Raw genomic sequence first — 13,300 nt, forward strand, 5'->3', positions numbered from 1 at the left:
AGTGCGACTGAAAGAACTCCCTAGACAAGTGTTATATTTGAAATTGCACATGATTTGCAAAGAATACTTCGTAGTAAATCGATTGCGAAAAGGTTATTACTTTGGAACATTTTGAAAGCAGTTATACATGTAGAATGGTCTTTCAGTTGCACTTAGAAATTTTGTGACAGATGTATTAGTACAATAAACTCTGGCTGAGTCGGCACTCTCGGGACTCGAGAAATTATGACGACTTATGCGAATGTCAACTTCTGTGGTAAGTTGTCATTTTGCTGACTTACACATACAGATGTAATGTCTATGTACATTATGAATTCATGCACTAATTCAATGTCTTTGATTTACCCTGGTTTATTTCTACCTCCATGGTCGATCCCAGCAAATTCGTTCTCGATTATTATACTGCAAATTCCAAAATTGATCATGTGCTCCGAAGGAGGAAGCAAGGACGGTAAGCCACTTGCATATCACATCACGACTTGACAGTGCAGTACGTACATGTACACCTTATGGTACAGAAAACATACTCATCCACACACGCGCAATGGTTAAGTTTGTTCCATATAGTCTGGATACCAGACCGGATGATTCTGACTACCCTATGAATCATTATCAAGGGTCATCCGGGGATCTTTGGGCAGGGAACCAGACTACGTTCAATAAGGGTGCACTGAACCAATTCAAGCTCCATTGAAAATAGTGTAAAATCAACCAAGTTTGGAGCCCCGTGGCAGGCAACTGAAGTCCCTGAGGCCTCAAACAAAAAATAATGTGTTGTGTGGTCCTTCAGATTGCATTTGATTTTCAATTTTTAGTAGGTTAACCAATGAATTTTTTAATTATCCGCCCAAAACAAACTCACCCCCCAAAAAGTGAATGTTGCCAAGCCCTCCCAGCGGCCATTTTTCAAATGACATCCCTCACCTTCCTGGGGCTCTTCTGACTAATTTTCAATCCCATTTTTGTCTGCTTTGCCCCCAGATGAGTGCCCCTGAATCTACAGAGATGATCCTGGGCCATACTGACACAATCCCACCATTTCTTGGCCCAAACAGACCCCTCATTTCGAAACAATCTCTGGGCGGAGAATTTTCCTTCAATTGGGACACTGCACCCATAAGGCGACCCCCGAAATGGACAGAGCATATGTGTGTAGCACTAGAGGGGTTATTCATGTTGGCCACGAATGCTCGGGACTTGTCCCGACACTTTTTGGCAACCTTGGCGAAGGAAACCAATATCGAAACACAGTTTTTTTAATGCCGACTTACCAGTACACAAAGGAATTTTTGTGGTATTGAGGAAAAGGGACGTAGAAAACATGCCGACATATACGAGATGACGACTTATAAATGTCGTCTTAGAAATGAAAATTTCAATGGAAATGCATTACAGATAATCGGGACTTTTGTCAAATGGCCGACTTGGACGATATGACGGGTTACACGATGTCGATTTAGTATGAGTTTACCGTATTAACTTTTAAAATGGACACTCAACTCAACAGGAACAAATGTGTAGTTTAAGTTAAATAAAATCCCTGAAGTGCTGGTGAAAAAAGGATAAAGCTGCCCCATGTTAGAGGATGTAGTTGTTATGGGTCGGCAAAACAATGAAGTTTTGTAGCTGTTGCCTTCATAGTACATGCTCATTTACTTCGGATTTTTTTGTTTTTGTTTTTAAAACATGTTCTTTTCCTTGTTTTTGGTTTGTGATAGTAGTCATACCAGTACATTACATTCTCACATTTAAGCATACAAAACAAATTTAATACCTTGGCTTGAGCATGGGCTTTGTCAAAGTCTGACTGGATCATGCCACATTTTATTGTGTATGTTTGACAGCAAATTAAGAGTGATTTCATGAAACTTACACACTGCAAAGTTTCAACTCCAACTGACAAATGACTTTGTTATGGCCATCAGAAGTTCAAGGACTCATTTGTGTCATCCTAAGTGCATTGAGCATATCATTGGAAAAGTATAAGTCTCTGGCTGACCTGTCCCGGAAAAACAGGTGCTGCAAGAGAATGGTACATGTACTTTTGATTTTCAAAAATTGGTGTGAAAGCGATCAGTAGAAGTCACTGGAAATGTTAATGAAGGCTCAGTGTGTGAAAAAACCACTGCAATGATATGAGGGGCAAATATCAATGTGATAGGAGGATTCTGACTCCCCCTGCTTCTTTGTTTTGGGGGGGGGCAATAATGGAAATCTTAATCCCAAAGTTTCCTGGAAAAAATGCAATCCATCTACAACATTGCTGATTGCTGTAACTGTTGGTAAAGAAATTATTACAAAAGACAAAATTGTTGAAAATAAAAATGGTTACAAGTTTCAAGCAAATACTTCCTGCACTTGACATTATTTTCTTCACTCATGTTTTAGAAAAGCAGAGAGGACACTTGGAAAGCTGATGAACTGGAGAAAACTATTAAGGTAGGACACTCTCACAGTTTAATGTTGCACAATAAGTGTAAAAAAGGTAATCTTGTCAAAATACATCAAAGCAATAAGGGTTCTTTTGAGGTTCTGATGTCTGTCTTTAACCACTTCCTGCTGGCGCAGTTATCAATGTTGATGACGCTGGGACAGGATAAGTATAATTTTTTTTCTGTTTTCAAAATTCTTCAAAAATTCCTATCTTCATTTACTGCACACTTATACCCACACGAAGAACTGTCTGGTCTCCACTCTAGCCTGACAGACAAAATCTATTGACACTGGAGTATTTCAGCCAGGCCTGCAGCCTTGTAAAAAGAGCCCAGATTGTGCGGTGTTATCTAACTTTCTTTTGTTCACGAACCTGGCTCAGTGCACTGCTGACCTCTTTTCAATAGGGGCCAGATTAGCATGCAGTGGTGCTGTGTGGCTCATCGCTGCGGTGGTGGAGTGCTTTTGTCCCCGGTGGTAATCCACCTCCTCTAAATGCCCCAAACCTTGGTATAATGTTTCAAAACAAGGCTGGATTATCTCCACTTTTGAGAGTGAAAAAATGTCCGTAATGCCCAGCAGCCTGGTCTTTTGTTCCTAGAACGGCCTTTTGTTACAAGGCCCTGTTCCCTTTGTCCAAGTTCGGAGACCCCGGCCACACATATAAAGCATACGTGTCCAGATTCGGAAGCCCCGGCGGGAAGTGGTTAAATTTTCAAAAAGGTTATTACACGGAACCCGTTTAGGGCATTTTAATGTTTGTGAAGTGTAATTTTATTGAATTTCAAAACACTGAGAGCATTTCAGTGTTTGGTTACATCATAGGAATGTATTAATTAAATGTGCAGGACTGGGTAGCTACACGTACAGTAGTTAGGTATAATCTGATCGTTGAATGTGATTCCACAGATACTCTTGGCTAATAAAGTTCTGAAGTTTATTTCTTTATGCTGAAACACAAAGGAGAATTACATGTACAACAGTAATCAGTACATAAATACCAGTACATGTGACAAAAATACTCCTGGCCATGTGAGACAATTTTAGGAGAATAAAAAATTATTCTTTGGAGGACAAATCCAGGTGAGAATATCTTTTTATCTTATCTAAATACAACACTAGGAATGAACTTTTACAGGTTAACTTACCCAATTCAGGTAACATTTGCCAGACTAAATGTTGCAAAATATGGCCACCTTCCAGCGTCAAAATGGAAACTCGTGTAGCTTACATGAGCATTGTTTGAAGAGCACCCACCAACATCTACATGTATACTTTAATTTACGTACTGGCGCCATCTTGAATTGTATCACACCATCACGCCCAGATCGGCCTCCTTAACCGTGCCTGTGTTGCGTCCCTCTATTGGCCGGCCTGTTGGCCGTCTCAGACTGTCTTTACTATTGGGTTTGTGTGTGCTGGTTCCGGTGTGGACCTGGCCTCCGGTGGAGCCGAGTACCAGCGGCAGCACTCTTGCCTGAAACCTTACTGATAAAAAATATTTTCACTATATGTGAAGAATTTAACGCAAATAATTCTTCGTGAACGTTGTGCTTTTCTTTAAAAACTACTAGTCTGGGGAGTCCTTTCCTTCACGGAAATAACTGTTGATTCACAAATATTTGGCGTCCATTGATGGAAAGAGTCTTCAAGCTCAATTTCTGAAGCCTTGTTTGCAAATCCTTTTTATGGTTTGAATTTTTTTGGGGGGAGGGGGCAATATTAATGTGTTGTATTTCATTTGCTCACCAGAGACTGCAACCAGCCAATCTAGACCTTTCGTTTTCCTCGGAAATGTGTGCGAGCTGTAGCCCTGCCAAAAAGCAGGGCTACAGTAGTAGTATTACTCTCTCTGACTTGGACACCCATCAGCCCAAAGTGGGGGAGGAGTTTTATTTTTTTGTAGTTGCAGGCCCATGGGCTAGGAGGGGGTTTGAACACCCCCTCCCAACTCATATCTGACTTCAACTTGGTGGTGGTGGTTTCTTTTGTTCTTTTAAATAGATATATATATATTTTTAATACACCGTAATTTTTGGAATATAAGCCACAGTTTGTATGTTGATTCTCACGCTGAAAATGTCCCTTTGGCTTATACTTTGGGCAGCTTATATGGCAAAATCTGAAGAATTAAATCAGTCACTAATGTAGCACTGTGCCTCAGTTATTTAATATTTAGTGATATAACAACTATGGGTTACGATCACCCATCGGTACAGGATTTTTTCAGTGGAAGGGTCCTTAGTAAATTTGCGTGGATGGGATTGCTGCCCGTAGGTATCAGCAACAAGAGGCAAGTTGGCAGTTGTAAATGGGATAAGTTGGGCGCATCGTCAACAGTGCACCTTACAATTTTAGCACATATCTCTCTCAAATGAATTTTTTTATTTGGTCTGAAGGAATATATGGTTACATGAGAAGTACACAATTCTGTCTGAGTTCTTTTCACTTTCTGGTTGGGTTTCAGTTGAAACATTGCACAGTTAACCCTGAAAAAAAAAAGAAGGATGTGAGTGACTCTCCTTTTTTCAGTTGAGGTGGTCTACCATTGCAGTTGTTATTGTGCATGCATGTGCAGCATTTTTTAAGAGCCGGATGTAAGCAGTTCCTATTAGGATAAGGCAGACTTTTTAGAGACAATCCTGGACAAATCTCATTGGAACATGCCTCCCTCCTCACCCCCTGTCAATGTTGTTTCTCATTGGGTTAGTTGGGCTTAATCTTGGTCCAATAAATAACTGCAACATTGAATGGGGGAGAGGGGGGATCTTTTCACCACGCTTCCCACAAGGTGTTGTAATTGTTTTGTCCAGGATTGTAGTTAAGATTGGAAGGTACTTCCAAATTCTTGTGTATTAGTGCTGATCTGTCATGCTAACAGTGGGTTTTATTCTCTACTTTAACCAAAAAGTGGTGTTGTAAAACAAAAATCAACACAGTGTCAGAGTAAAACTACAAGAAACACTAATAACAAAATCAACTTGGAAAAAGAGGATCACCGTCATTTATTTTGAAAATATGGAGGTTAACTGGTTTTTGGTTGCTTGTAATACGCATTGTCAATAGGCTTATGTAAAGAGCTTGCTTATGTTTTAGGGAGCCTGGCAGTGTTCAGTGTTTGTTTAAAAAAAATGTATTTCCTTTTGGCAGAAAAAAATGAACAAATTTTGTTTAACAGGACAAACAGTTTAATATTCCACATTTGAGAATGTAACAGTCTACTGCGCTCTACCTAAGCAAACAGTCACTACATATGCAAATTTCCCAGGCACCTATTATTGTTCACTGAAAGGATTTGATCACACGTAGTGTACCCCGACCTCCCACAATGCAATGTGGCTTCGCCGCCGTGATCATCCTTTTCTCAGTGCCGTAACATAAGGGACGTGTCTTTTGAGGCATCTTCGATTTTCGAGCTTCAGTATTCGCTACATGGTTTTGTGTCTATTTGATCACCTCTTTGAATAAAGTATTACATTGAATTTTTACCTGTTTGTTGGTAAGAGTATTTTCTCTTGTATATATTTTGTGTTTTTCTTCTGTTTTTCTTATGTGCACCCTGCAGGTGTTTACTGTCGGTACTACTAGGTTCTACTCAGCTTCGCCCATGTCTACCTTACGTTAATCCGAGGCCGGTTGATTTGAGGGGGTCCCTGTCAGGATCTGTCATACTCCCCTGTCTTCTCCGGCTACTAAGATGAGGAAAAGGCTTGCTGTCGGCCAGGGGGTTCCAGCCAGGATCTGGCCAGGCCCTTGGTTCGTTCGGCCCCACGGAGCTGACGAGGAAGCTCAGTGGTTGACTGTGGGAGACCCGAGCAGGGACACTGCCAGGATCTGGCAAGGACCCTTTCTCTTTGGTCACTTGCTGGCCTGGTGAGCCTGCCTGGACCCCCGAGGGATTACCCCAAGCAAACATCTTTCGGGTCCGCCTTATCATCGCACACCACGCCCTCCGACTGCCATGACCCAGAGGAACCCATGCGGGGCTCCAGCCAGCACTCCCCCGAAGAACACCCGCTGGTCAACATCAGCCAAGAAGACTACTTCTCCAGCGGTTTCTGGGCATACTCCTTCCGGCACAGGTATCGAAGCCACCGGGTCGGGCCACCCACAAGTGCCGGGACCCACCCCGCCTGGTGCACCACCGAGCCACGATACCCCGTAGCCTCTTGGGCTTTTACACCGATGGGGCTTCAAACCAACGAAGCCCATTTGAGGTTCGGGCTGTCAACTGGGCATCACCGGGTCATCGGACCTTATCTCTCCTAGTCCTTCCGCCCGGAACTCTACAGTTCCCGCCGACCTCGACCAGAAATGCTCCCCAGGTGTTCTGCTGCTCATGGCTCCGTTTACTGTCTCCGTTGTCGGGTCACCCGCCACCGGGAAACGCAAACGCTCCCCCTCTTCATCGAGTTCTTTGAAATCTAAGAAGAGACATCGCTCCGATCAGGGGTCTAATTCTGAGCAGTAGATGTCGGCCTTTCTATCCATTAATGAAGCCCTGACTTCTATCGTTCGTCATCTAGACAACAGACCACCACCGGCCTTCACTGCTCCGGACCCGTTCCTGGCAGACCAGACCCTTCCACCTCCTTCGGCTGCAAGTCAATATGACACGGGACGGGGTTCTACACCGGACTCGCAACAGTAGGGCATTTCCGAGCCGTCAGAGTGGGCTGCCCCCCACAAGGGCACCCACGCCTCAGAGCAAGGTACGGCTCTGTCTCCGACTGCACAACCAGCATTTTCTTCGGACGAGGATGAAGCTGGCTCCGTCAACGCCCTCACGCAGTCTGAGGGCTGCCTCCGGCTCCTTCAGCAGGACATGATTCAAGTGCTCGCCTGCCATCAGCCACTCTGCCCAAAGAGGACTCGTTCAAACGCCATGCAGCTTGAATGGAGTCTACGGGACCTATTTTTCCTGCACTCCCACTTGACTGCTCATGTGTAGAAATCTTCAAGTCCCTTACTAAGTCAGAGCAATGACGTGCCCTTCCTAACCGAGCGACAGCATTTTATCATTTCCCGCCGGAGGATTTCAAGAATTTCTTGTCAGTTCCAGACCTTGCCGACGAAGCCAAAGACAAAATCTCTGCTGATTCGGGAAAACTTCAGCGTCTGCTAAGGCGACATACCAAAATAAAGACAAGTCCCTGCTGGAATCCACGCTCACAAAGCTTGACAAAGCTTCCCGTTTCGGGCTCCGCTGCATGGCCTTTCTTCTCATTTTGTCGGAATACATCGCCTGTGCTTGTGAAGAAACTTCCCCTGTCTCTCCAGATTTTGCAGCCCTAGCACTTCGTGGCCTTGACAAAGGACTTGCTTGAATATCCTGCCTGGCAATATCCAACGCCCTTGATGCGATGCACATTCCCTACGAGGGAGTTAAATCTCGCCTTCAGCAATTGCAGTTGTTCAGAGAAGATGTCTTTGCCAGCAAGTTTGCTGACATGCTGGAGGCGGAGGCTAAGTGGATCGATGCGGCAAAGAAAATATCCTGCTGCGAGTCACGGTCTTTCACTCTGCAGCGAACTCAGCAACGTAATGCCAGCCAAGTCGGGCCCACTTCAAACCAGACTTTTTCGATGCATCGCCCTTTTCGCCGGCCTCTTTAACGATTAAGCCAAAGCCGGGCCTCATCCCGCGTCATTCCCAAGGCGAGTCAAACCTTCCAGCACCGTGAGAATTCATCGCGTGCTCCCCGTTTGTTTGGGGGATGTCACAGATGACTGTTCCGTTTTGCCTTTGGTGACCGCTGTTTCCAAACCTGTCAGCGGCTGCCTTCAACTGTTCACGGGGTTCTGGAAAAACATCACCTCGGAGAGCTGGGTCCTCTCAATTCTCGCAAGTTTACGAGCACCTCACCGTCTGAGGCGATACTATGTCCGACTCCTGTTCCCCACAACAGGGACCAATGTGTGGCGCTGGAGTCAGAGATAAATTTCCTCCTTCAGAAACGGGCTATTGTTCATGTTCAACCCGACCAGTTGGGAGTGGGGTTCATTTCAACAGACCACACGTCGATCTCTTTGCATCAGCAGACAATGCTCAACTCCTGGTGTTTTGCACCAGAACACCTCACCTGCGAGCATGGGCCACAGATGCCTTACAGGTCGATTGGACCGGCCCACTGGCGTACGCCTTTCCTCCCATCTCTCTTATTCCATGGGTCATACCCAGGATAGAACACGAACATTGTCAGATTCTACTCATTGTCCCTTTCTGGCCACGTCAGCCTTGGTTTCCCAGGTTGACCAGGCTCCTGGTTCACCAGCCCTTCATCCTTCCGGCAAGGCCAGACATCCTTCGACAGCCGAAGTCAGGACTTCTTCATCCAGCACCAGAAAGTCTTCACTTAACTTGCTGGACACTCAACAATCCTTCCTCTCCGCAGGACTTTCTCACTATGCTGCGGCCATGGCCGCACGAGGAAGATGTCATGTCATGGGCAAAGTTCTAAGGATGCTCACAGGTGCGTCCTTCAAACCTTTAAGTAATGCCACCCTACTACATGCCAGTGTTAAATTAGCCTTTCTACTAGCCGTGACCACTTCCAGGAGGGGCTTCGAACTGCAAGCCCTTCAGTTGCTGAGGGACACCTACGTTGGGAACCACACGGCGTACGCCTTATTCCATCTATCGGCTTCTTAACCAAAAACCAGTCTTCTTCCTTTGAGCCACCAGACATTTTTGTCCCAACTATCGCTACACATACGGGAGACAATCTCTTGTGTCCGATTCGTACACTGAAGTGGTATCTGTCAAAGACCAAGAATCTGAGAGGTACACTTTCCCAACTTTTTATTACTTCTACCAATCCACACTGACCAGCGGCGAGAGACACAATAGCCTGCTGGGTAGTTTCAGCTATTAAATTTGCCAATCCAGACTGGCCAACGCACTCCAATAACCAGAGTCAACAGTTTATCAGAGCACATGATGTTAGAGCTGTGTCTACTTCTTGGTTTTACTTCTCTGGGATTTCCATTGCAGACATCTGTAAGGCTGCATGCTGGAAAACTCCCTCTACATTCACCTCCTGCTATCTAAGGGACGTCTTGCAGAGCGACTCAGCACATGGCAAGGTGGTCCGACTGTCAGCAGTGCAGAGGTCAAAGGAACTGTCTTCAGGCTGAACAAGGGGACAGTCTACCTGAATATACATGTACCTCTCTGGTGAGTTCGATCTTTATTTACCTTCCAATGCGTAAATTTGATACTACCATAAGTACATGTAAGTGTGCATATTTTTATGCTCATGCTACTTACTATTATTTCATGTCGTAGCTACCCCCCCTCCTAGATTGGTGCTACTCAGCATATGTAGTGACTGTTGGGGTAGGTAGAGCGCAGTAGACTCCTCCCCCACATTAAGTGTGGGTCGGGTCTACAAGAGAATACCTACCCAAACAGTCCTCTCCCGCCCGTCCTCCCCACTTTGGCTCCGACACTTTGATGTTGCTCTCTAAAAGAAGGACGATCATGGTTGCGAAGCCATGTTGAATTGTGGGAGGTCAGGGTGCACTACGCGTGATCAAATCCTTTCAACGAACAATAATAGGTGCCTGGGAAATTTGCATATGTAGTGACTGTTTGGGTAGGTACAGGTATTCTATAGTAGACCCAACCCACACTAAATGTGAGGGAGTTTTCTTTATTCTGAACAGATTAAAAATTACACCACTTAAATTTGTACACACAGTAATTAACCAATAACTTGATTTTTCATAAATTTGTGGTCGCGTCCATTTATCTGAAGCATCAAATCTATACTTTGGGGTTGCCAACTTTTAGGTTGTTGGAAGCTGTGGGCCGATGAACCCAAATGGGTATATTCTTCCTTCGCGGACGACTCAGAAATTACAACAAAAATTCATCCAATCGCAAAATTTGTTACATGCTGTGTGGAGAACAATTGACCGATAGAAGCAATCATTATATTACATTTGGCCATCACCATTGCAGTCCCAATTTCTCCCGACAAAATTCAACGATTTAACTCAATTATAGACAAAAAAAATCATTCTTTTGGAAAGTTTGATTTTTCATTGAGAATACTTTATAAAATCTGTCGTAGTGGAGTTTTGGAAAGGAGGGCACATTTCAAAATGAAAGCAGACAGGGTCGCCAGAATGGAGAATTTCAGAGGGGCGTGGGTAGGCCTAAAATGTCAGGTAAAAGAACGGAAACAGAATCATCAGCCGTGCTGAGGGAAAAGCAGCATATACATGTAAAATGTTTGCCCTCTGTAAAATGTTAGACCTACTGATCTCACGTTATCACTTTAAGCATGCCAACTAACCTTATTGTCTAAAAATCACTGTCCTACTGCTTGAGAACATGTAACTATTTGCCAATACTAGTTAATTATGGCAAGTACAACAGTCTCAAACATGCAAATTGATTTAAACGTTGATATTCAGCTCATTTTTTTAGAGTGATGGGTGTCTGATGATTCTGAAGTAACATCCAATAAACATTTAGAAAAGACAAACACTTCGAGACACCAAAAAAAGAGTCAAAAGAATGTACACATTGAGGGCCCGCACTTCAGATCTAAGGCCTGAGTAACTGGTACCTATCCCTAATACAAGTACTGGCCAGGCCACAATTTGAGCCCCATCCTTAGAAAATAAGAATAATGGACATTATTACACCCGGAACGATGAATGCCAATGTAAGCATAAAATTTATATATTTGTACAAGTAACAATGCACAGTAACTGTTTGAAATGAATATCAAGAATTGATGAAGACGAAGTTGAAAGCCCAGAGTCTGAAACTGTTTCTGAGGTTCATTGCTGACCTCTGCTCCCCTCACATTTTATGATTTAATGATTCAATTTCCTGGACAGCATTTAATTTCTTGAATATTTATCTAATTCTCTCTACAAGTGAGCTAAACACGGCTTTGATGTATGTGTTCAGCCCCATTTAAATTGTTGGGGGAAATTATGAGATTTTGAAAAGCAGTAAGGTCATTGAAGTAATGAATGGTGGGGATTAAAAAGAAACATCTTTAAAACACATTTCTAGAGGGGTGAAGACAATAAGCCATTTGCGAGTAACCCTTGATTTTTTTGTAAGTCTGCCAGATTCTGCAAGACTGCTATTCTGGCAGTTCGTCTCTTGTGAATATAGTGCCCTCTGCTGACAGTGCTATTTGATTGTGCTAGCGGTACAACCAAACAGTAAACCAGTCTTGGGACTAGACTAGTGTCTGTGTAGAGCTGTGTACATGTACATGTATGTCATCATCCAACAGCCAAAACTGGTCTGGCATGATAGTTCTGCCATTAAGCTGGTCTTCCATGAGCAAGTCTTCCTTGACTGCCTGGGAGAGTCGAACAAAGTGCCACAGCTTCTGTATGCCTGTAGTCAAGTCTAGTAATCTGTGCAGAAAGCACTCCCAGGTTAGATGACACAACACAAAAATGATAAAGACCCAATTAGGGACTGGAGGATATTCAGTTTGATTTCGCTTTACAGTCTGTACACACAAGTCGAAAAAACATCAATTTTGCAAGATGATTTCTGCAAGTTAATTCATGTAACTGAGTTTGTTGTCTGTGTGTATATTTTCTATGTTCATGAGTTAAGTTTGAGGTTTTTGTTAGTGTAGCATTATATGTGTACATGTATATTAAGGATAGAAAACCTACCATGCAGAACTGAATTAAAAATTGGAATATGTCTTTTAAAGGTATTTGGGTCAAGTGACCAGAGTCACCCAGGTCAGGTCGGTAGAGGGCCATAAAGAGGGTCAAAGGAGATTTTAATTTTGCAAAGGGTACCGTATGCTGGTCAGTTTCAGTGCAAAGGTTTCTGCATACGCATGTGCATGTACAGTATCATGTGCAAAAGTAAATTAATATAAGTTGATTATACTTACTTAGATGGACTCCAACATCAACCAAGCAATCTAATTTTACACACATACTTTATCAGTGTTGTGGGGCTGTCTGTAAAGTATGTACACATTAAATTCTGACTTGTCGGGCCCTCCCTTCCCCCGTACACATGGCGTATGCAGCGGCACCAACCCCCCCTCCCCCTTCGTGCATACATACATGTATTTAATGGACGGCCCTATCCCATTGTTATACTTTTATGATTTCCGGAGAAAGTACCGTTTGCAAAGTTGGTGGGAGTCCTTCAACAAAGAAGAAAAAAATCAAACCCGAAAATGCGTCAGTGATGACAGCCCATAATGAGTTATAAAAAACCCATCACCAATTACAGATTTGATTGTCAGCAGTGAAAGAACACCAATGATTGCAAAAACCCATCACTAGTTTTCAATATGCATTAATGATGGAAATGTCCATCACCCCTTGTGAATATGCATCACTAGCTGACGGTTGATCACTGATTGTGAATATGGATCACCAATTGCTAAAGTGCATCACTGATTTGGTAATCGCATTAAATGCCTTTTTGGCAGTCTATATGGAACAATTTGAAAAGCTACAAACTACACCATATGGCCTACAGTATATGGGGATTTCAATCAGTCACAATTATTCTTTGTATCTTTGTTCTCTATATTTACACAGAATGTTGTGTTGGAAACTTCAGAAGCAAGACATGGGCGCGCTAAAAGCAGAAAACATAAGGATGAAAAAGGAAATGAGGGAAGAGAGAAGAATTTGAGGGGAGCTCAGGCACAACAATCACCCCAGAGAAGTCAAAGTAAGTGTGTTTTCAATAAGGCTTTGGCTAATGCTTAACATTTTCACCATGTCCACAACTGTAGACCGCATTGTGTGGAAAAGCCTTTTTTCCTGCTTGTCTTGTTTTTGCTTTTTTTTTATCCTTGGGTTCTATCCCAGATCCCAAAGACTTTGTACAAGTTTTCCTCATCAGT

At 43.4% G+C, this 13,300-nt stretch overlaps 1 protein-coding gene across 4 annotated transcripts in view; it reads left to right on the forward strand.

Annotated features, from left to right (window-relative positions):
• The window catches only part of wdr60 (WD repeat domain 60), a 270,009-nt gene that overhangs the window by 13,293 nt on the left and 243,416 nt on the right, over positions 1 to 13,300 (forward strand). The window contains exons 2-5 of one of the 4 annotated variants that reach the window (XM_087140253.1): positions 2,389 to 2,439; positions 5,999 to 9,216; positions 9,427 to 9,609; positions 12,990 to 13,125. In XM_087140253.1, the coding sequence (XP_086996379.1) occupies positions 9,511 to 9,609; positions 12,990 to 13,125 (235 nt within the window). In that variant the 5' untranslated portion in view covers positions 2,389 to 2,439; positions 5,999 to 9,216; positions 9,427 to 9,510. The remainder of the gene's footprint in view (positions 1 to 2,388; positions 2,440 to 5,998; positions 9,217 to 9,426; positions 9,610 to 12,989; positions 13,126 to 13,300) is intronic. The other 3 variants (XM_087140251.1, XM_087140252.1, XM_087140254.1) reach the window with 3 other exon arrangements.

Source organism: Acanthaster planci, linkage group LG08, assembly GCF_054643075.1.
Source record: "Acanthaster planci isolate LZ-2023a linkage group LG08, COTS_SCS, whole genome shotgun sequence".
NCBI classification, from domain to species: domain Eukaryota; kingdom Metazoa; phylum Echinodermata; class Asteroidea; order Valvatida; family Acanthasteridae; genus Acanthaster; species Acanthaster planci.